Source organism: Macaca fascicularis, chromosome 2 (assembly GCF_037993035.2).
Source record: "Macaca fascicularis isolate 582-1 chromosome 2, T2T-MFA8v1.1".
NCBI classification, from domain to species: domain Eukaryota; kingdom Metazoa; phylum Chordata; class Mammalia; order Primates; family Cercopithecidae; genus Macaca; species Macaca fascicularis.
This window is the reverse complement of record NC_088376.1, coordinates 116758343-116782438: the sequence shown is the minus strand read 5'-3', so window position 1 is coordinate 116782438 and position 24096 is coordinate 116758343. Positions and strand designations below refer to the sequence as shown.

General features: G+C 43.3%; 1 protein-coding gene across 28 annotated transcripts in view; it reads right to left on the bottom strand.

The window, feature by feature from the left end:
• Positions 1-24096, bottom strand: part of CACNA1D (calcium voltage-gated channel subunit alpha1 D) — a 326154-nt gene that overhangs the window by 155743 nt on the left and 146315 nt on the right. For all 28 annotated transcript variants that reach the window (XR_012431265.1, XR_012431267.1, XR_012431266.1 and 25 more), the window contains exons 4-5: positions 11890-12029; positions 2566-2708 (exon numbers count right to left, since the gene is read on the bottom strand). Coding sequence is in view for 24 of the 28 variants with exons in the window: in XM_005547396.5 (XP_005547453.1) it covers positions 2566-2708; positions 11890-12029 (283 nt within the window). In the remaining 4 variants the exon portion in view is untranslated. The remainder of the gene's footprint in view (positions 1-2565; positions 2709-11889; positions 12030-24096) is intronic.

The window sequence follows — 24096 nt, the reverse complement described above, 5'->3', positions numbered from 1 at the left end:
TTACATTTAGAGTAACTACTGTATTTCAGATTGGTCACATTTTAGGAGATGATAAAGTTGTATCCGACTGTGAACATGTATACTTTATTGCATTCAGCTCCTTTGTACATACTCAACACGTATGGTAGATCTCAGTGGATCTCAAGGGACTCTAGTGAAGGAGGCAGGAGTGGGAAGAACACCGGGTCAGGAATGTGGAGATCGTGAGTCTGGTTCTGTCTGGCTACTCACTAGCTGTGAGAACTTACACAAGTCACGACCTCCAACAGACCTCAGTTTCCTGTCTAAAAGATGCAGGTAGACCAGATGATCTTTAGGAGTCTTTTCCATTTTGATAGTCTTGAACTTTGGTAAATGTTTCCCTGTCCAACACAGAAGGACAGGGAAAGAGAAGGGAAGAAGTTAAACAGCGAGCAGCACCGTAGTGCTGAGGTTGCCGTGGAGAGAATGGGGGACGTCAACACAGGGGTCAGGAGGCCTGGTCTCCAGGGCAGGCTCTGGGTTCCCGCCCATTCTCCCTCAGTCTCTTAATGTGGGTGGTTAAGAACTCCACAAATGCCTGATTCACCACCTTGTGAAATAAATTTATGTTTCACTGAATGAATATATATTTCCATACACACATGCACACAAAATTATGTCTTACAGAACAGTCTGGATTTTCTTTCGCAGGGACTAAACAATTCCAAGATAAGTGTAAACAGTCAAACATTCCTAGACATTTTTAACAACTTCGGGTACTAGAGAAGTAATCAGCAGGCCACGGCTGCCAACCAGCATTAGAAACAGCACATCCGACAACCTCTGATCCCTTCCTTCAAAAGCCTGTTTGAGTTTGATGAGAGACTGGGATGTTCCCTACCTAGATGGTTAAAAATATAAGCTCAAAAGTCCTCATACAAGACTCAGACTCACACTTTTCCCCGCTGACCTGCAGGAGAGTTAAATACAAATCTCCCTATCAAATTTCAAACAGCGATGTCTGTTGGTGAAAGGAAGAAATACAGTTTAAAACGAATTCTCAAGAATATCTAGGAGCACTGCACTAGCTGATTAGTAAATATCTCATTAGCCAAGGAAGCAAACACAACGCTATGTGAGTTCTTGGATTTTTCACTGGCTAGAGGCTCGCACATACACACGCGCACAGCCGCAGCCCGTAAAGTCTGCATGCAACACGTACCATAGACAGGCTGTCCTGTTATTTGCTCTTTGGGGGAAAAAGCTGTCGTGGTTACTTTGAAATTAGATTAAGCTATAACAACTAAATCTGGAAGAACATGTTTGCTCACTGAACTTCTCATTTAATCGTGTTACACTTAACAGAGCCAGTCATTTCCAAGGTATTTCTGTTTTTCTCAATTGATTCCACACAGTTCTGTGGTTTTGACTTGTGCTGATCTTTTTCAATGAAAATAAATGAACCATCTGGAAAAACAAGTACACATAAAACACTACTTCCTACATTTTAAAATGTTAAATTTGGAAATTTTTTTTTTTCCAGAGGATTTTTGGTGCATTTTAAGTGCCAACAAATTTAATAAAAACTTCATGAAGAACTTCTGGAGAGGCAAAAAATGTGATCTGTGTTCTTCTGATGGCTTTATGAGTTGTGAAAAACAGGCACACCCTGCAATCCCGTATTCCTGCTCAGAGGCACCAGCCCTCAGAAAGGTGTTAGGACTTCTACCCATGGAAGTGCCCAACACAGGAGTCCTGTCAGGGGCAGAGCCCAGTGAGGCAACCCCAAACGCCTTATGGAAGGATAAGAGGCTGCAGCCGTTGGCCAGGGCACAGACAGGGCATCTGTTCCAACTCAGGTATGATTTAACCTGGCCTGGAGGCCTGGAGCCAGAAGCCCAGTGGGGCCTGGCACTGAGCGGTATGGTGGGGCCTAGTGGCTAAAACTCTCTCTCTCACTCACTGAGAGCCTCTGTGCTCCAGACATCCGTTAGGGGCTCTCCCTCCATTATCTCATTCTGTTCTCACAACAGCCTTCAAGGCACGTGCTCCTGTGCCCTGTACCCAGCTGAAGCGTTCATCCTTTCCCCCAGAGCTGAGTAGCACCGTCCTGAGAGTAGAGGAGCCAATCAGTTTCCAGGAGTCCATCCCTCTGGTGCTCTTCACTTGGGGGAAAAAAAAAAAAAGGCAGGCAGCTGAGTCCTCCAACACCCTCATCCACAAACACACTACTTTCAGAGGGGCAAGCCTGGGAGTGGAGGAGTGGATGGCAGCATGTCGCCAGAGAGGAAAAATAGACCGGAATTAAAGGCCTGAACCCAAGGTCTCACCTCAATGCCTTGTCTTTCTGCAAGAGAACATTCTCTCGTCCACAAAATCAGAATGACAATAACTGCCACCTGTCCCCCTCTCGGGGCTGTCAGAGGGATCCAACGTGACAGTGCAAGCCAGAGTGTCCTGTCAACTGTGAAGGAGGCCACAGTCGTCCGCTGACCCCTGGCTGGCACAGAGCAACTCACCTCGAAGCACCAGTCAATGATTCTGAGACCCACCTGGAAGGAAAAACCAGCACACTCCTGACTCTAGGAAACAATAAGTGCTTACTGGGCACTCCTGACACTAGTCGAAGTGGTCGCAACACTCGAAAGGCACGGAGGGCTTTGACATCAAAGCCTCCAGACTTGCCGCTAGAGTGGTTCCCGCCTTCTGTTTCTTTGGTTAATTGTTCCAAAATTACACTAAACAATCTGAAAGAAGAGAAAGAGAAAGAAACGTTAGAGTCTGTCACCCCAGGGAAGCGAAACAGGATGATAACCGTGTTATTTCTGAACAAGGGCTAATTCTGTATGGCTGCTGCTTAAATCAAAGGAAGACAAAGACGAGAACTGGGCTGTGGAATTGGAATACAGATGACTCCAACTCCAGAATGACTGGGACAGGGATTAACCTCATCTGGTTTTATCGCAATGGAGCAGCAGAGAGCAAGTCTGTTCCCAAAGAAGAGGGGACTCCCTGGGAACCCAATGATGACAAGTGGAACTGCTGCAAACTGCAATGACCACAGTCGTGTTGGTGGCTACCATTCATGAGCACTGCACATACATTGTCGCATTAATTCTCACAAAATGTTACGCAGTAGGAATTAAGAACACCATGTTACACATGAGAAAACAAACTCAATAGGAATAAGTAGCTTGTCCAAGGTCACACAACCAGCAGCAACACATGTAAAGGCAGGCCTGTGGACCCCTCTAGAACGTAGGTTCTGTAACAGCAAGGAGTTTTGGTCTGCTCTGCTCATTTGTGTATGTGGTCTATTCTAGTCTAGAGCCTATTACAGTATCTGACACATAGGAAGTACTCCAAAAATATCTGATGAATCAATCAATGCATGACTTCAAAGTCTCACATCTTAATATGTCATACGTAGTCAATGTAGTCACTAACACACACACCCCAACCTTCACCTTCATAGGGATATTTGGAGGATGTAAATCACAGATACTAAGGAGCTGTGCAAAGGCTAAAGGCAGTTATCTAAGGTAAGGTATTAATATCATCATTCTCTCTTTTGAAATGTGAATAATACTGTACCTGGCAGCCACAATAAATTTTGTCCTAGTCTTAGAAGGTTCGGATAAAGCTCTTTTCAGGCAATCTGCTCATTTAACAGTTACTTTTCCTCTTTTAAATAAATATTCTTTGGAATTATTGCTTGTTTTTCAGAGTAAGTATAAAATTTGCCCATTTCAAACAGCATCAACTCTGGCCAATCAGATTGTGGGAATGACTGGCCCAGCAACAAAGAAAAGGTCTCCAGAGTTTAATGAGCAGACAAAGCAGAAACTGCCCCCACTGGCATGTCTCTGGGCTGCCAAGACACTAAGTCCATAAAACATAGGGTGGTCTGATGGCAGCCCTGACTGGGTATAGTTGTGTAGTTCCGAGGCATTGACAGATCAATCCTTTGTTTTAGTAACAGTATATCAATTAGCAACAAACCCGGTCTCCACCTCTACAAAGCTTCAGATGGTGAGCTCTCCCTAGTTATGACTGAGGAAACAGATCAGATTTATGACAGGCTTCTCTCTCTTCAGCATGGTTTTTACAAAATTACTGTAAATCCCTGCAGCAAGGCTAAAGTGAAAAGTCTCTCCTCCAAAACAAATTCATAGCTTCAGAAAAAACAAAGAAAAAGAAAGAAAGAAAACCTCAAACTCTTCTGCAATGTGCAAGCCACAGGAATTTTCATCCCAAAGGGTTAGCAAAGTAATTTATGCAGGTAGTGACTGAAGACTGCTTTCAAGTATCCGTGTTTTGCAACATCTACTTCACGGTCCCTTTATTCCTTGTTCTTCAGCAATGTCCTTGAAAACACATGAAAAATGTCTCTCTCTTATTACCAAAGAGCCCAAGTCAGAGAGAAAAGCAGGCTGTGTTCCCAGGCAGTGCAGGGCTGCAAGGGGCCAGGGCTGGTTTCCATTCCTAAGAGTTATGAGATATTAGGGAAGTCCCTCTCCTCCTCTGGGCCTCAGTTCTCCTCTCTGTAAAATGACAAAACTGGATTTAACGACTCAGAGAATGACGTTTCCACTCTACTATTCCGTGATTCTGTTCCTCACCACCACACCTCTCCAAAAAAGTACCATGGGCCCGAAGAGATAAGGACAGGATGAGAAAGGAGTAACTGACTCTAGATTATTACTAAAAGTTTACCCCAAGGTGGGAGAAAAAAACAAGAAGCTGTCTGAACTGACTAAAGTCAGAAGCACCAGAATGAGGAGTCATGTTCTTAAAAAAGCTTAAGCAACAGAGCCTGAATGCTTGAAATATATCTTAATTGAAAATTTAGAGGCATGGGACAAAAGCTGGCTTAGATCAAACTTTTCTCTAAAGGAATAACTTCAGCTCTGGCAGACACACTGAGTCCTCTTGTGGTCACATTAACAGTTAACATTTTAGAAATATCAATTACTTTCTTAACGTCTTGGTTATTGGGAATCTTGACAAAAGCAATAGGTCACTGTTGACTTGGAATGGAAAATCCATTGGATTGAGATACAGACTGCAGTTGGAAACTTTAGTGAGTAGGAATTTGATTCAAATGAAGACATCATAATTCTTCTTTTTCTTTTTTAAAACCTTTCTTCCGCTCTTTGACTCCAGTTTCGTGCATATTTTATATAAAAAATAATCTGATGTTCTGAAGTTTTTCTAAGAGTCCAGTTCTGCTTCAGTTTCCTAGATTTTTTTTTTTTTGCTTTTTAAATCACTTTATATTGCAGTTTAATTTATCTATAATAAAACACACTTATTTAAAGTGTATGATGAGTTTTGAAAAATGCATAAGCCTAAGTAATAAACACCATGATCAAGATAGAGAAGATTTCAACATTTCAAATGATTCTCTTGTGCCCCCTGCACAGCCTCGTGCAGAGCTTCCCTCGAAGCTCAGCCTTGAGTATCCAGTGATTGGCCGTTTATTGCTAGAGTTTTTTTTTTTTTCTAGAACCCATATAAATGGAATCACATAGTATGTTGTCCTGGCTCATCTTCTTTTGCTCAGCATAATGTTTTTGACACTCATCTGCGTTATTTTATCAGCAGTTCATTTCTTTTTGTTGTTCCGTAATATCCCACTATATAAATACACCACAATGAGTTTATCCATTCACCCATTGAGGGATATATGAGTTGTTTCCAGTTTTTCTCTATTATGAATAAAGTTTTTTTGTGGACATGTGTTTTCATTTTTCTTGGATAAATACCTAAGAGTAGAACTGGTAATATGGTCATATGGTAAGTCTATGTTTAACACTGTAAGAAACGGGTGCATTTTTTCCAAAGTAATTATACCATTTTCCATTTCTACAAGTGGTGTATGAGAGTTCCAGTTGTTCCATATTTTGGTTAAGACTTGGTATTTTCAGTCTTTTTACATTTAGTAATACTAGTGGGTATGCAGTACTGTCACTATAGTTTTAATTTGCATTTCTCTAATTACTAACAATGTTGAGCATCTTTTCAGATGTTTGTTGACGATCCACGTATCTTCTTTTGTGAAGATCTGTTCAAATCTTTTACCTACTTGCTTATTGGGTTGTCTTCTTACTATTGGGTTGTAAGAGTTCTTTATATATTCTGAATACAAGTGTTTTGTCAGATGTATGTATTGTGAATATTTTCCCAATCTGTGCCTTGCTTTTTCATTGTCTTCACACTGTCTTTTGAAGAAAAGTTTTAAATTTTGATAAAGTCAATATTTTCAATTACTCTTTCATGACTGGAGCTTTTTGTAACCTGAGAAATCTCTGCCTACGCTGAGGTCATAAAGATTTTTTCCAATATTTTCTACGAGAAATTTCATGGTTTTACACTGCTCAAAGAAATCAGAGATGACACAAATAAATGGAAAAACACACCATGTTCACAAATAGGAAGACTCAGTATCAGTTAATTAGTCATACTGCCCATAACAACTTACAGATTCAATGCTATTCCTATCAAACTACCAATGACATTATTCACATAACTAGAAAAAAACAATTTTAAAATTCATATGGAACAAAAAAGGAGCCTGGATGGCCAAGGCAATCCTAAACAAAACAACAAAGTTAGAAGGGTCACATTACCCAACTTCAAATTATACTACAGGGCTACAGTAACCAGAACAAATGGTGCTCATACAAAAACAGACACACAGACCAGCAGAACATAGTAGAGAGCCCAGAAATAAGGTCACACACCTACAACCATCTGATCTTCGACAAAGGGGACGAAAAAAAAGCAATGGGGAAAGGACTCCCCATTCAATAAAACATGCTGGGATAACTGGCAAGCCATATGCACAAGACTGAAACTGGACCTCTTTCTTATATATACAAAAATCAACTCAGATGGATTAAAGACTTAAATGTAGAACCCAAAACTATAAAAAACCCTGGAAGACAACTTAGGCAATACCATTCTGGACATAGGAATGGGCAAGGATTTCATGACGAAGATGCCAAAAGCAATCCCAACAAAAGCAAAACCTGACATATGGGGCCTAATTAAACTTAAGAGCTTCTGCACAACAAAAGAAACAGGGTAAAGAGACAACCTACAGAATGAGAAAAAAAATTGGCAAATTATGCATCTGACAAAGGTCTGATATCCCAACATCTATAAGGAACTCAAACAACTTCACAAGAAAAAAGGAAACTCCCATTAAAAAGTCAGCAAAGGACACAAAGAGATATTATTCAAAAGACATACATGTGGTCAAGAAGCATATGAAAAAAGTTCCGTATTACTGATCGTCAGATAAGTGCAAATCAAAACCACAACGAGATACCATTTCACACCAGTTATAATGGCTACTCTTAAAAAGTCAGAAAATAACAGATGCTGGCGAGGTTGCAGAGGAAAAGGAATGCTTATACACTGTTGGTGGGAGTAGTTCAACCATTGTGGAAAGCAGTGTGGCAATTCCTCAAAGAACTAACAACAGAACTACCATTTGACCCAGAAATCCCATTACTTGGTATATACTCAGAGAAAAATAAACCATTCTACCATAAAGACACATGCATGTGAATGTTCACTGTGGCACTATTCACAATAGCAAAGACATGGAATCAACCTACATGCCCATCAATACAGACTGGATAAGGAAAATGTGAACAACTACACCAAGGAATACTATGCAGTCATAAAAAAGAACAAGATCATTTCTTTTGTGGGCACATGGATGGAGCTGGAAGCCATTATCCTTAGCAAACTAATACTGGAACAAAAAAACAAATACCACATGTTCTCACTTACAAGTGGGAGCTAAATGATGAGAGCACATGGACACAAAGGCCGTTATCCTTTCTTTGTGATAATGATTTTAATAAGGTTTAAATCTAGGTTTACCTAGGTTTAAATCTAGCAACTTGCCATTTGTTTTCTATTTGTCCTGTCCTTTGTTCCTTTTTTCTTCTTCCCTGCCTGTTTTGGATTGAGGGTTTTTAAAAATTCCATTTAATCTCTACTATAGGCTTCTTAGATATACCCGGGATTTTTTTTTTTTTTTTTTTTTTTAGTGGCTTCTCTAAGGCAAGTGTCAATAAATATTTTCTATAAAGTGCCAAATAGTAAATATTTTAGAATCTGCAGGCCATAGGGTTTGTCACAACTACCCAACTTTGCCATTATAACACCAAATAGCCATAGACATGACTGAATGTGGCTAAATTACAATGAAACTTTTTTGCCAAAGCAGGCAGCCAATAAAATACTTTGTCAATGGTGGGGGAAAAAAGGCTCAAACTAGATTTGGTCTATAGGTTGTAGTTTGCCAATCCATATTCTAGGGTTTACAATATACATCTTGAAGGTATTACAGTCTATCTTCAGATAACATTTAATCATTCCAACTACTGTATAAGTATATGACAAGACCATATGGCTATTTCCCTGTTCCTGTCCTTCATGCTACCATTGTCATGTACTTTATTTCTGTAGAAGATATAGGCACTACAATACATTGTTATTATTTTTGCTTTAAATAATTACCTTTAAAGAAACTTTTAAATGAGGGGGAAAATGTCTGTGTATGTACCCACATATTTACCCTTTCTGGCACTCTTCATTCTTTCTGTGTAGATCCACTTTTCTACCTCGTGTCATTTTCCTCCAGCCCTGAGGAACTGTCTTTAACACTGATTGAGGTACAGGTCTATTAGTCATTAATTCTGAAACTCTGGCATGTCTGAAAAAGTTTTTATTTTGACTTAAACTCTGAAAGACATTTTACTGAGTGAGAATCCTAGGCTGACATTTTCCCCCAGTACTTTAAAGATGCCTCTCTATTGTCTTGGCTTGCACAGCTGTGGACAAATAGTCTGAGACTTTTTTCTCTGTTTTAAGGTTTTCTCCTTATCTTCAGTTTTTAACAATTTGATTACAATTATGATGTGCCTTGATGTGGCTTTCTTCATGTTTATTTTGCTCAGGGTTTGCTGAGCTTCTTGTGAGTTTAGTTTTTCATCACATTTGGAAAATCTGGAGCCGTTTCTTCAAATATTTTTTCTGTCTCTTCTCTCCTCTCCTTCTGAGACCCCAAATATACACATGTTAGACCACTTGATATTCCCCCACAGGTCACAGAGGTGGTATTCATTTTCTTCTCAATCATTATTCTTCATGTTATTGCTATATGTTCAAATTCCCTGATATTTTTCCTTCTCTAGTGTCTAAGCTGAGGTTAAGCTAATCCAGAGAATTTTTCATTTTGGATATATTTTTCATCTCTTAAAGTTCAATTTTTTAAATATTGTCCCATCTTTCCTTACTATAATCATGTATCCCTTTAAGTCCATAAATATATGTATAATAGTAGTTTTTACAGTTTTGTGAAGTCCTTCTCTAATTCCATCACCTCTGTCATTTCAGGATCTGTTTCTACTGATGGAGTTTCCTCCTGGTTATGGGTTACATTCCTTCATATGTTCCGTGTCTGGATTTTGTTGTCTTCCTTTAAACAATGTTGAGTTGTCTTCTGGCAGGCAGTTCAGTTAGCATATCAGTTTCCTTTTCTTTTTTTCTGAAACAGAGTCTCACTCTGCCACCCAGGTTGGAGTGCAGTGGCACGATTTTGGCTCACTGCAACCTCTGCCTCCCAGGTTTAGGCAATTCTCCTGCCTCAGCCTCCCATGTAGCTGGGATTACAGGCACGCACCTTCACACCCAGATAATTTTTGCATTTTTAGTAGAGATGGGGTTTCACCATGCTGGTCACGGCTGGTCTTGAACTCCTGACCTCAGGTGATCCACCCACCTCGGCCTCCCAAGGTGCTGGGATTACAGGCATGAGCCACCATGCCCGGCCTAGTTTGCTTCTTTTCAGACTTCTTTTCAAACATTGTAAGCAAGGGTTTCAGGTAGTCTCTGTACTCTAGAGTAGCGATTGGCAAACTTTTTCTGTAAAAGGCCAGATAGTAAATATTTAAATATCTTAGGTTTTGTGGACCTAAACTACTCAAACTGAACTATGTAAACAGATGAGCGTGCCCATGTTACAATAAAACTTTATTTATAAAAATAGGTGGCAGGCTAGATGGGCTAGGAGTTGGCCCATTGGCCACAGTTTGCCAGCCCCTGCTCTAGAACCAGTTTAGCACCACTACTAATGGCCCTGTGGGGTCTCTACTGACAGTCCAGGGTGTTCAATGAGGTCTTTCCACCCTAATTAGTCAGAATTTGAACGCCTTCTAGTCCTTTGTAAGCCCTGGTTATTATTCATTTTACAGCTCCCTGATCTTTCTCTTTTCCCTAGTAGTGGTCTTTCCTGGCCTCATGGACTCATAACTCCGTGTAGGTGTAGCTTAGCCCTCAGCCAAAACTGAAGAGGACTCTAAGGCATATTTATGAAGCTCTTTCTCTAAACAGCTCCCTCCCTTCCCATATTCTGCCTCCCCAAACTCTCGTCTCTGTCTCCTTAACTCAATAAGACCACCATGCTCCACTTGGTTCCCTGTCCTTTTGCTGTGCTGTAGTGTGAAAAACGTCTCCAGGCAGAAATCTGAGGTGATCATAGCATGGTGATGAAAGAAATGGGGCTAAGCATCTCCATTCCCAGCTGAACGAAAACTCCAGTGGCAGAAGAGGCACAGCCAGATTATCCCAGAACCAACATACCTGCAAGGCTCCCGCCTGCCATTCCTTGACAGAGTCCATCAAATACAGGAAAGTATGGCACATATCTGCCACCTGTTCATTTTGGTGCACTTCTTTTGCAATGATGCCTTAAATGCCAATGTGCTGTGGGGGTTTTGCAAAAGCTAACTTGTTTCCCACAAGTCTAACTGTCCCATCGGGCAATCAGGATCTCATATTAACTTCCTAGGTTGAAAGGACCTAGGAAGGCCCACAACCAATTCCACTCTCCCAATACCCAGCAGATTTCGTTTCCAATGAAAAGGCAAAAGATTCATGATAAAAGGATAATCCACAAGAAAAATCACCTTGCTCAACTGTAAAAAGCAGTTCACTGAAGTCATGAAGATGAAAACAGAGAGGCTATTTAAAAACCTCTCTTTACAAAAACATAATTTTAGGAGCAACTCACTTTACAGCTAGCATAACTAAGACTGGGAAAAAGGATATATCTTATCTTCCTACATGGGTATTTGGTCCAAAGACCCAGCATTCCTGTAACGTGGATTCATTTTTCTCTTCCTGGCAGCATTTCCAGGTGTGGAAGGACTAAAATAACACAGGCCACTATTTTTTATTTTAACATTCTCCTTTAACTAAAACTACTGATGTCTTCTTCCTGCAACAGGATTTTGGTGGAACACCTGCTTCTCTGCATTTTCTAGCTTATTTCATTTTATGCCAGATACATGACATTATCCAGACACTTGTTTCGTTATTTAAAATGGAATTGTAGTATGCCAGAGTTTCTCCCACAAGTCAGCAAAAAAAAAAAAAAAATAGGAAGAGAGAAAATTAATAGCTTTGCTCAAGGGATGTTAAATAGCAGAGTACCTCACTGCTATGAAGGTTTTATTACTTTTTACTTTTTTTAACTTAACATTGGCACTAAGTATTAAAAGCTCTACTCACTTGACTCTAATCACCAACAGGATTGGTCTATTTCTGGAGATCCAAGACCCTGTTAGGTAAAGCTTTTCACATTAGGAGCTTACACTCCCATCTATAACATGTTACTAAAAAGGGGAGTAACAACGAGAGAATTTCAAACTAGTCTCTGCCCAGAGATTGACAGCAGCATCATCAGCGTTAAAAGAACTCCTGAGAGGTTCTGGTGCAACAGCTGGCATAAAAGAGCAACAACATTCCCTAAAAATGTTACCGTTTTGTTACCGTTCCCCCCAACCTCCACCTCCCATTTTCCATTTTCCAAATCAACATTTCCCCAAAGTAAAAGGGACTTACCCTACTATTACTATAACAAAATCCAGTAAATTCCATCCATTCCTAACATAAGCATTAGGATGTAGCAATAATCCATACGCTATAATCTTCAAAAATGTCTCGACTGTAAAAATAATCAGGAAGGCATATTCTACTTTTTCCTGTGAAGAAAAACAAAGAAACATACCAGAAAAGTAGGGGCAGGGGAGGAAGAGGAGACAGAAAAAGGAAGAGAGATTAGAATCAACATCTTAGACATATAAGCATTTTATTATGAGAAATGGAACAATTATACTGCCCCTGGGCCAGGAAGGCATTTACATTCTAACACTGAATTTCTCATAAGCAACTACGTGTGCAACACTTTTCGTTCCAGGCTGCATGACTGCATTTTGCCACCTGCCCCAATGCATGTGTGATGAGTCTGCTTAGGACATAACAGGCATGTTTGTTATTTGCACACATTTGCAAAACGCAGCATGCTCTCCTCCTGAGGTTGCCAAATCAGGCCCAGAAAAGCACAAGGGCACAACAAAGATTCCAATGGTGGCTTTGAACAGAAGAAATTCATCCTCCGGAAGAAATGAAGATGCATCTGTTTTGACCCTCTCTTCTTCTTGGGTTTATGTCTGAGTTCGAAGTCAGAGTCAGCTTTGTCACTGAGTAGCAAGGTGACCCTGAGCAAGTCCTTCCCCTCCTCTGGGCATAAGTTTCTGCATCCGCACAATAAGGGAAGTGAATTCAGGATGGCAAACACCCTGCCTGCTTGTTGGCATGCCGCCTCTCCTGGCTGAACTTGTGACAGGTCACCATGCCCTTTCCCAGGAAACCTAGGCAGAGCCTCTGACCTTTTCTCTTGTATCCGCCCCAGCAGCCATGCCCATCTGACTGCCACAGACCTCACAGGTGCCACTCATGGGCTAAATGACTCTTAGAACCTTTCCAGTTCCAACCCATGCAACTCCATGAGCTGTGGAAAATATATCAATCAGCAAGTCTAAAAACTTTGACTCTTTCCTCTTTTATAAATGTTTTCTTTATGCAGCTTCAGTTTCAATAGAAACATGGACCGACAGAGATGTGGGCAATTAACTTTACAAGAAGCATTCCCCGTATGAAGCTATTTAAATAACAAAGTATCATCAGCAACTGTAACTTTTCAATATGAACTACAGAGTCCTACACTACTATGAGTGGGACCTGAAAAGTTACCAATACCTTAGAGAAACGGAGGTCATGAAATTCACTCATTAAAATGCCTAGTGCAAGAGGTCAAAATAAATTAGGCTCAGGAAACACTTACATGAATACCACTTCTAAATGACAGGCACCGTACCAGGAGCCAGAAAAATGTCCCCACCATGGTACCTGTCATTTATTCTGTTGGTGTGGGGGAAGGTGTGAGGAGGGGGAAGTTTTGAATGTAGACACAGAGAATTTCTCAAGAGTCACAAAAGTAGTAACTGACGAGAGAGATTCTAGATCTTCAGCCCTCCGATCAGGCCAACCCCTCCTTTTCACAACTGATTCCGGGGGGGAAAAAAGCACTTTGCTGTGTTATATGTTATCACTATTACAGACTTACTTTTATGCAATAGGCAAATGTGTATTTTTAAAGAAATTTTACGTTTCTGAAGAGAACACTTTTTATTCAGAAACATTTTTAAAAACACGAAATTTAGGATGATTCCCATAAGCCTGACCCTTTGAGGAACTGTCACCTGTTAAATGTTTGCTTGCAGTATCCCCAGCACCCTTGTGCATTTAAATGGGAGCCTCGCCTGTGTCGCCCCTGGGCTCTGGCTGTCTGCTGCCAGAATGGCTGCCCCTCTGTCACCGGCCGTGCCAGGCAGAACTTCCCTTTGTCGTGCCACAGGTATCCTCCCTCTTGACCACCAGGGGGACCATGCAGCCATGGCCATGCATCCCAGCCTTTGCCCCCATTCTCCACTCTTCACTGGTCATATAACAGGGCTTCCTCTCAAGGACAGGGCTGTTGTGATTCCTGTCATTTCTAAACACTTGCCCTCCAGAGCTCCCTTTGCTCCTCAGAACACCATTACAACAGTCTAGTGAACGAATTGTGTGTGTGTGTGTGTGTTTTGAGAGTTAGCCAGCATCAGTGTGTTTATAATTTAATTTAGAAAGCCTAGCTCATCTCCAACCTCTATACTCATGCCCCCTCTAGACCTTCAGACCAGTCCTGTTCTCAGCCAGGCTCATTCCATGCCCCCGTGCCTTCTTCCCCCATGCCCTTCATACAGCTACATGAGATGCTACGCTCAGAGCTACAAGGATGCTCTTCCTTGCTTACTGTCCAGATTCCCCATTGCCCCGTTCCCTGCCATATCCCCCAAGGGAGTGCTCGCTCGGGAGGCATGCGAGGCGTGGCTGTTGGAGGAATGATCGCACACTCATGCCACTGGTATTCTAAGCAGGCACCAGCGTTGCCACTGGATAGAGAGAAAGATACAGGAAGGCCTCAATGAAGCCATAACATTAACTCTGAAAGCTCAAAGAAAAAGGAACTCTGTTACTTTAACCAGAGGCAAAAATCCCTGAAAATGCCAACCCACTGTGCTCACATCAGACCCTGACCACCAAATGCAGACTGTCAATATGTTTGAGACTTAAGAGTTCTAAGGGAACCAGAGAAGCTAAAAACAGCACACTGATGTTACAATTCATCCCTTTTTATCCTTGCTGCTTTATTTACTAGGCCAGACAGGAAAAAAAAAGCTTTTGCTGCCATCAATATTCATAGCAGTTACATCCCTACGTCAAGACAGCACACTATACTTCACAGCAGAAAAACAAAGCAGAGAACAGACAGTACACCTCCCAAACAGAGCTGGTTTTACCTCTTTGACTTTTATTTAGAAGTAATTTTGCCACAATAACACAAGGGCCATTAGTATAAATGAATCGTTAAACGTTCTTTTTCCTTCTCCTTTGCCCTCTCCCTGCTTTTTAAATAATTTGGTTTCTCTTTCCAAAATCCTTAGTGAATTATTTGATGGGATTCTTTATAAGAAATACAAACTTCCTTTAATACAATTCTTTATTACAGAGATTCTACCATGATGCCAACTGAACAATCGCAGCCTGGAGAGCAGGCAGACCAGTTTATCTAGAAGCCAGTGTCATCCTGGTCCTCAATCCTGCCACTAAAAAGGAATCCTATGAAACAGGTATACCTCCACATTCAACAAACTAAGTATTATTTTTAAATATTGCAAAACGTCATTCAGGAGAAGTGGGATAATTACTTGCTTTACAAGAGGATTGTTCATTTGAGAAAAGAAAGTTGAATTAACAATTTGAAGAGGAAGCCAGCAAGAAAGACAGGTTCCTAACCAGGCAAGGCAGGACTGTGGGCCCAGCCAAAGCAGCTGGGTGAGAGGTAACACACAGAAGACACTGAGGTCTGTGGCCACGATGGATGGAAGCACAGAGGAAGAAAGACTGGGATGGCGGAAGAAGGGGCCAGCAGGAGCCCTCTAGAACCAGATATGAAATGAGGCATCCCTGGTATAAAAGGCCTGAGCAGGAGCTGTACCTTAACAGCCCTTCCCCAGGTAAACGAAAAGAGTAAATGATTCCTGCATCTCATCCCCTCTGTGTGCCAGGCAGAGTCACGCCTGTGGCACTCAGTCACCCACCAGCAGAGATTTCTTTTCCCTGGCAGGAGATCCTGAGTGGGCAGGACCAGTCAAACCTTCCTTTAGAAAACAATGTCCAGAAACTACCCTATACATGGACAGAAGTCCCCCCACCCCCACCAACCCCAGCCAAAACTCAAGCCACTAGAGAAACAAAGGCTCGATTCTAATTCTAAAACCTGATGTATCTTCTTCAAACAGTGAAATTTCACCAACAGGACAGGCTCTAAACCAATAGTCTCTAAACTAGTTAATAATCTCCAAACCAGTTAATGCTATACAGAATCTTGAGAAACAGAAACTTAACTAGCAAGAGGTGGGAGATGCCAGAATCCTTCATTAGACTTGGTACTCTCCTATTTCAAGAATCCTCTTATTAGCGCTGTGGTATGAATGCTTGTCTATCAGTCTATCTGTCCATCCCTGAGCACCTGCATCCTCCTCAGCAAAGCTAGAACCCTGTCCTCACAGAGCTCCCAAGCTGCTGTCAAAAGGTGAACGGAGGCTTGATGCAGCCAGGTAAGAGTCACTTCTCAGTTTTGCTCTTCCGCCCACGTGGCCCAAGGCTTTGGGAAGGCTTTCTGGCTTACACTCTACCAGAAGTCCCCGTCTCCCACTGACACCTTCCATCCCTTCTGTGCCCTGCAGTCCTGGATTCTCTATTGAAAGGGGCCCTCTCTGTCTTTAACTGTAGCATCAGACATATGTAAGGTACTCATAAGTGCTACTAGAAAGCAGACAAGAAAAAAAATGGAAGGAATAAAGCTACAGATCTAGACATGTAGGGGCTATTACAGCATGAGGTTTTATGATCCTAGCATATGTATTAAAAAACACACACACAGGATACGTACGATACTAAGTTACCATAAACCCTTTTTAGAACAAGCCTGAGATTCAAACTGCTGAGACAACAGCTGATCTCAACATCTCACCTGGCCTCCCCTGCTATCCCAACCTGCAGCTCCTTGGTTAAGGACCTCACCCTTTCATCCTTGCCTAGATTCCTCTTCCTCTTCCAACTTTCCCACCTCTCCTCTGTCAGAGTGCTTCACTCCAAGTCGTGGGCCAACCTGCTCCCTCCCACACACGCCAGCCGCCTTCCCACCTCCACGTCTTTGCCCTCCCTGCTTTACCCACCGAGAGTGCCTGCCCCATGGACATGAACTTCCCTCTTTAGATGAATGAGCATAGAGCTCTGTGATACAGGGCCAAAAACACACCCAGTGGGGTTGAATGCAAGGAACACAGGGCCTGGAGCCATATATCTGATTTCTGCTAGTCCTGGCTCAGCCACTGATTCATGCTGTGGCCCTGGGCCACGGTGGAACCATTCCACATCCTGTTCCCTTCTTTCTGAAAAAGTCTCCCCATCCCTCTTTCTCATTAGACTAGGCTCTGCTTGCCCTTCAAGGCTCAGCTTAAATGACATTTCCTCAGCAAAACCTTTACTGACCTCCCAGACAAAATTAGAGCCTGCTGTTACATGCTGTCAAAGCCCATTATACTTCTTCACAGCCCTAATTCACAATAGAAATTTAAATTTTAAAAAATTACCTCTTTAACAGAAAGCCAAGAAATAAATCCAGGCATTTATGGTCAACTGATCTTTGACAGAGGTGCCAAGAACACAGAGTGGGGAAAGGACAGTCTCTTCAATAACCAGTATGGTAAAACTGGACATCCATATGCAGAGGAATGAAATCAGACCCTTATCTCACCCCATATACAAAAATCAGCTCAAAATAGATCAAAGACTTAAACATTAAGACCTAAAACAGTGAAAGTACTACAGAAACACACAGAGTAAAAGCTTCTTGACATTAGGGCAAAGATTTTTGAGATATGAGTCTGTAAGCACAGGCAACATAAGCAACAATAAACAAATGGGACTGCATCGAACTAAAACGCTTACACATGACAAAGGGAAAACCCTCAGAATAAAGAGACAACCTATGAAATGGGAGAAAAGATTTTTAAACCATTCATCGGATAAACGGTTAATATCAAAAATAGATAAGGAACTCAAACAACTCAATAGAAAGAAAACAACCTGATTTTAAAACAGGCAAAGGGCCTGAAAGGACATTTCTCAAAAGACACACGAATAGCCAACAGATACATGAAAAACTGCTCACCATCACTAATCATCAAGGAAATATAAATGAAAACCACAATGAGCCATCACCTCACATCCGTCAGAATGGCTATTGTCAAAAAGACAGGTGATAAGTGTTGGCAAAGATATGGAGAAGAGGGAAGCTTTGCACCCTGTTGATAGGAGTGTAAATTAGTACTGCCACTATGGAAAAGAGTTATAGAAGGTCCTCAAAAAATTAAGAGTGGAATTACCATATAATGCAGTGATTCCACTTCTGGGAATGTATATACAAAGGAAATGAAATCAGTATGTCAAAGAACTGTCTGCCACGCCCATGTTCTTCGTAACATTATTCACAATAGCTAAGACATGGAATTAACCTCCATATTCATCAATGGATGAATGGATAAAGAAAATGTGGTACAGATACACGATGAAATACTATTCAGGCCGGGCGCGGTGGCTCACGCCTGTAATCCCAGCACTTTGGGAGGCCGAGGCGGGCGGATCACAAGGTCAGGAGATTGAGACCACAGTGAAACCCCGTCTCTACTAAAAATACAAAAAATTAGCCGGGCGCGGTTGTGGGCGCCTGTAGTCCCAGCTACTCGGGAGGCTGAGGCAGGAGAATGGCGTGAACCCGGGAGGCGGAGCTTGCAGTGAGCCGAGATCGCGCCACTGCACTCCAGCCTGGGCGACAGAGCGAGACTCTGTCTCAAAAAAAAAAAAAAAAAAAAGAAAGAAATACTATTCAGCCTTTAAAAAGAAGGAGATCTTGTCATTCGCAATAACCTAGGTGAACCTAGAGGACACGACACTAAGCTAAATAAGCCAGGCACGGAAAGGCAAATACTGCATGATCTCACTTATACGAGGAGTCTTAAAAAACTGAACTCACAGCAGCAGAGAGAAGAACGATGATTTCCAGAGGTGGGGGTCAGGGAGATTGGGGAGATGCTCATCAACATATACAAAATTTCAAAGTATACAAAAGTTAGAAAGAGTAAGTTCAGGAGATCTACTGTACAACATAGTGGCTATAGTTACAACAATGTATTGCATACTTGAAAATTGCTAAGACTATATTTTAAATTTTCTCGCCACAAAAAATAAGCATGTGAGGTAACAGATATGTTAATGAGTTTAATTTAGCCATTCCACAGTGGATGCGTATATCAAAACATCATGTTGTACACCGTAATTATGTAGCTATTTGTCAATTTTTAAAAATTACCTCTTTAATATTTGTCTCCCCCAATAAATTATCATTGATTTAAAGCCAGAGATCATTTCTATTTCATGCATCATTGCATTCCCAAGGCCTGTCACAAAAATAGATATTCAGCACTTATAAATGAATAAATAAATGGGCAAAATGAGAGGTTTGGACCAACTATTATTAAATGTCCCTTCCCACTAAGAAGTTCTATGATACCAGGGCCCCCCGGTTTTGCTCTGTTCCAGGAAAACGTCCATGAGTGCATGTCAGGGAAAGGCTCAGCACAGCCACCTGCTCCCTCATCATGGCCCTCCCTGCTCCAGGCAGGGTGTTCCATCCAGAAGAGGAGCCCGCACAAAGGCAAGCTGTTCAGGGCGGTCCACGTGGCTGGAGCACAAGATATGAGGACAGGTGGGAAGGGGAGGGAGAGGCCACAGGGACACAGTGGAGGGCAGACACAAAGGGCCCCAGGTGCCACGGTATGGGGTTTGGTCTCCGTTTCTCATGTGTGAAATGAACAGACTAAATCAGATGATCTCTTCCAGCTGGAAAACAATTGTCTGTGACCTGGTGAGCAAAGTCTCCAAGCACAGACTTCACAGGGAAGCCCTGTGAGGGCCCAGAGACCCCAGGTAAGAGCTGGCCAAGCAAGAGCAGCAAGAACCAAGAGCAATGGCTTTTTCAAGTGGCTGGGTCACTTGAGGCCATTGTGCATGTTCAGGCTGGGCTTGCGGAGACACCCTCCCACTCACGACCCTACACGCTTCAGGAGGTGACCCAGGGGAGCCACAGTGCTATCACACAACTTCCACAAGCTGATTCAACCTCTCGTAAAACTTTGGTAGGTAAACCACAGGAGGCTGGTGGGCAGGCAGGCCTTGACTCAGACACGCTTGGCTGTAAATAGAGCTCATTTTTTCCCCTGCAGGTATTAATGAAGTATGCACTTAGAGGAACTCCGATGGGTACGTTAGCACCACATTTACATGAAGAAACTGGCTACAATAGTCAGTTTGCCTTCATCTTTCTTCACCTTTGGTTTAAAAGTACAAATTTTATGTGACATTTGTGTCCCGAGTCTAATGCTAGTCTCGACAGCTGTGATGCCCTGTTTGAGACATTTACCCCTTCTGATCCCCAGTTCTTTCACCCATAAAACAGGGACAATCATGCTTGCTTTGCCTTGCCCAGCAGTGTTATGGTAAAAGCCAGATGAAGTAACAAGTTGGGTAGAGCTGTGCAAAATATAAAGCACCTCACAATGGAAGGTTCGCCCTGACCGAGGACAGGCGAGACAGCTCCCCAGCCTGTGGGAGGTGTGAATATACTTCTCCCTGTGGATGCACACTCTCTGAAGAGGTTTCTCCCGAGATCCCACAACAGTTCAGTGACCCCACAATCACCCAGATGGGGCAAGGCCCCTGCCCAAGACGCTGTCTAGAATGCCCAGGGATGACAAATGGAGGTGGCCAGCAGGGTGACCTGGTGGACCACTCTACGGAGCCCAGCTTCAAGGACACACAGTCTGTGGAAAGAGGGCAGCAGCATGTCTGGGGCGGCAGAGGCCGGCAGGGAGCTGTCCTCCTCACTGGCACAGCAAAAGCAGCTTCTGCTTTGCTGCCAAGATTACAACAGCTAGCCTGGATGGGGCGGTAACGAGGGCCTTGCCACCCAGCAAAACTCCAAGGGTAACAGCACCCTGACCTTCCCCCAGGAACTGCTCCATTCCTGCTCTCATCCCAGGGGCAATAAGAGTTGGCGTGCAGCCAAGGTTATCGGTTCGGGGCTAGGCATATGCTCCAACCCACACCAACCAGGTCCAAAGAGAGCGAGTCTGGGGGTTTTCCCTGCAGTAACTAGGTAAGAAGTTCTTTCGTTGGCGGGATTCAGCCCTGAGAGGCCACAAGCCTAGAGTTGCCAGGGGTACATAGGGATGAAGAGCTAACACCCACCAAGGAAAGCCAAGCCAAAAGATGAAGAGAAAGTGTGCCAGCCAGCCAGCCAGCCAGCCAGCGAAACTCAGAAGCACGCACCTGGCCCCGAGGCCACAGTATGCATCCCTGGATCAAGTTGGTCCTGAAGTCAAAAATTCCCTTCCCTTCCCTCCCCGTTTGGGCTTTTCAGTTATAAAAGTCACCAAATTAAGCCAGTTTGGGTTCAGTTTTTGTCACCTGCAAATGAAGGAGTCCTAACTAAATATTAATACAATGGGCTGTAGGATCACTCCACATCTCTACAATGCTGAGGTATCTGAGAGACAGAATCTTCAGTAGCTCCTCATTTCTCAAGAGACAACATCTTTGAGGACTCCCTCTGACCCACAGGCTCAGCGGCGCTTCCCTATACACAGGGTCTCCGAGCTCTGTAAGTCACTGCCTCCGGGAATTCATCTAGGCTCAGCTTTCCAAATTCCCTCCTTCAGTCTTGTCCTTCCTCTGGTGCCATCTTCAATTTCAACTGGTTTCCTGTGCTGTGCACACTCTTGTAAACTTGACGCTTCAGACTTGCCTTGCTTCCCAACCTGCACATCCCAGGGACATGGACTCTGAGCTCCCTTGGCAGAGGGTACATTCTATGCTTGGCAGCCTCCCACGTCTGCACCCAGCTTCACCTCTAAGGCACAGCCCACCTTCCACCCCATCTCACCTGGCAGTTCAGGGACCCTATTTCAGTTTAATTCAATACCACTCACTGGGTATCTGCTCCATACCAGGCATGATCGTGAGCACCGGGGATTCAAAGATGGCTAAAACACTGTTCATGTCCTCAAGGAGGATGACAGATAATACATAAACATTTCAGGACAGCAGACAAGAATCCAAGCTCAAGCAGAGTACTAGGAGTCTCCTCTGAGGTGGAGAAGATGGAGCAGCTAATTGTGTCCGGAGCATTTGGGAAGGCTTCTTGAGAAGCACAGGGCTGCATCACATCTAAATTCCTCCATCTGGCATCCCTGAGGACCTCTGCAATCTGTCTACACTCAAACTACCAACAACCAACTGACGTCTGTCATGGCTCCAGCAAGGACAGCGCCCCTGCCCCGCCTAATACTCCTTCCTCTTCCACATGCCTCCAGTCCCTCAGCTCCCACAGCCTCCCGCATAGCTGCATACTCACTGGAAGGTATTGTCTTCACGTCTGCTCTTCTCCAAGACAGAAAGCACTTCTGTTTGCCTAAATCCCGCTTCACCCTTTAAGGGAAGACTAAGGAGTTTCATTTCGTCTGAGCATCATTTCCCCCCAGCTTTTGAAAGCCTAATGTACTCAGGATGAACCAATGACCATCACATGCTTGCTGCCTCTGCTCCCCATCCCCTCACCATAGCAGACCTTCCCACTGGTCATCAGACAGCACTCTCTCCCTCCTGGCACCCTGAGGCAGTGTCACATGTTGCGCCAGTCAGGCATCACCCACTGGGTGGAGTTGGCATCCAAGTTGAAACTGTCTGCCATCCAGAGCTAAAAATTGTATCACATATTTTGACATGTAATCATGAAAGTAAATCATATCAACAAACAATTGAACGCCAACCAACTAAGTGGAGGTGGAGGGTACAAAAGCAGAGAAGGGTTGGGAAGGTGAACCTATTGAGACATTGTCGTGTATCATTTGCAGTTTGTCAGTGCCTTGAGGACAAAAACCACTCCATCTACCTCTGCAGAACCCCCTCACAGTACCAAAGCAGAGAACCGGGTACTTCACCTCACTAGATTCCAAAAGGAAAAACAGCACCATGCTCTCAGGCTACATTTCTCAGCACCTGGACCGGCAATCTTGTCTTAGTTGTCACACTCAGGCCAGAATCCCATTCACCCCATCCTAGTTGGCACTGCAGAGTTATGCTTTCTTTCTAAACCATGTCAGGCCTTTGCATCCCATCCCAATGGCTCAGGTAAAATTGGATGTCAATGTGAATATGCCCTATACGGGCTGATCAAAGTCATGCACTGTCTCCCTGGGAATCTATGGAGTTCAGGTCAACCCTCCAATATGTCTACCTCCTTTGTCAAAAAGTAAGAAATGATGGCTGGGCACATTGGCTCACACCTGTAATTCCAGCACTTTGGGAGGCCGAGGCAGACGGATCACCTGAGGTCAGGAGTTCAAGACCAGCCTGGCCAACATGGTGAAACCTATCTCTACTAAAAATACAAAAATTAGCTGAGCATGGTGGCACAAGCCTGTAATCCCAGTTACTCAGGAGGCTGAGGCATGAGAATTGTTTGAACCCACGAGGCAGAGGTTGCAGTTAGCTGAGATCGCACCACTGCACTCCAGCCTGGGCAACAGAGTGAGACTTTGTGTCAAGAAAAAAATAATAATAATAAAGTAAGAAATAAGTGAACATTTCAAAATGGTAGGAACTGGTAAGTTTAAAACTGAACATTTTCATTTTTACAAGAAAGCAGTCATTCCTTTTCTCCGTTAACAGAGATAAAGAAAAGCTTTTCAAATCTGTATACGGTTAATTTGATTGACGTCTGAGTTAAAAATGAAACCACGGCCGGGCATGGTGGCTTACACCTGTAATGCCAGCACTTTAGGAGGCCGAGGTGGGTGGATCACGAGGTCAGGAGATCGAGGTCATCCTGGCTAACATGGTGAAATCCCACCTCTACTAAAAACACAAAAAATTAGCTGGACGTGGTGGCAGGCGCTAGTCCCAGCTACTCGGGAGGCTGAGGCAGGAGAATCACTTGAACCCAGGAGGCGGAAGCTGCAGTGAGCCAAGAGTGCACCACTGCGCTCCAGCCTGGGTGACAGAGCGAGACTCCATCTCCAAAAAAAAAAAAAAAAGAGAAATCTCATTTCCCTGTTGCTCAGTCACATTCCTGTAAACACACTACTTGCCTGCCTGGACACAGTTATCACTTTCCAACCTCTGATCTCAGCGATTTCCCATGCTGCAGAGTAAGATAGGCAGAGAATCTGTGTATTTTTAGTAGAGACAGGGTTTCACCACGTTGGTCAGAGGCTGGTCTTGAACTCTAGCCTAGGCAACACAGCGAGATTCCGTCTCAAAAAAAAAAAAGGCAGAGAAGGGGTTATTTACATTTCACAGATGAGGTTCACAGGCACTGAGTTATTTTTGCTACAGTCAACATGAACAATAAAAACAGCAATTGTGCCCTCTGGTTTGAAGAGACCTGGCTCCACCCACCTGGTGGGGAAAACTACATCTCCACCCTGGTCCCATGCCTGGCAGCTCTCACCTGCGCTCCTCTGTTGTCCCAGTCCAAGTCAC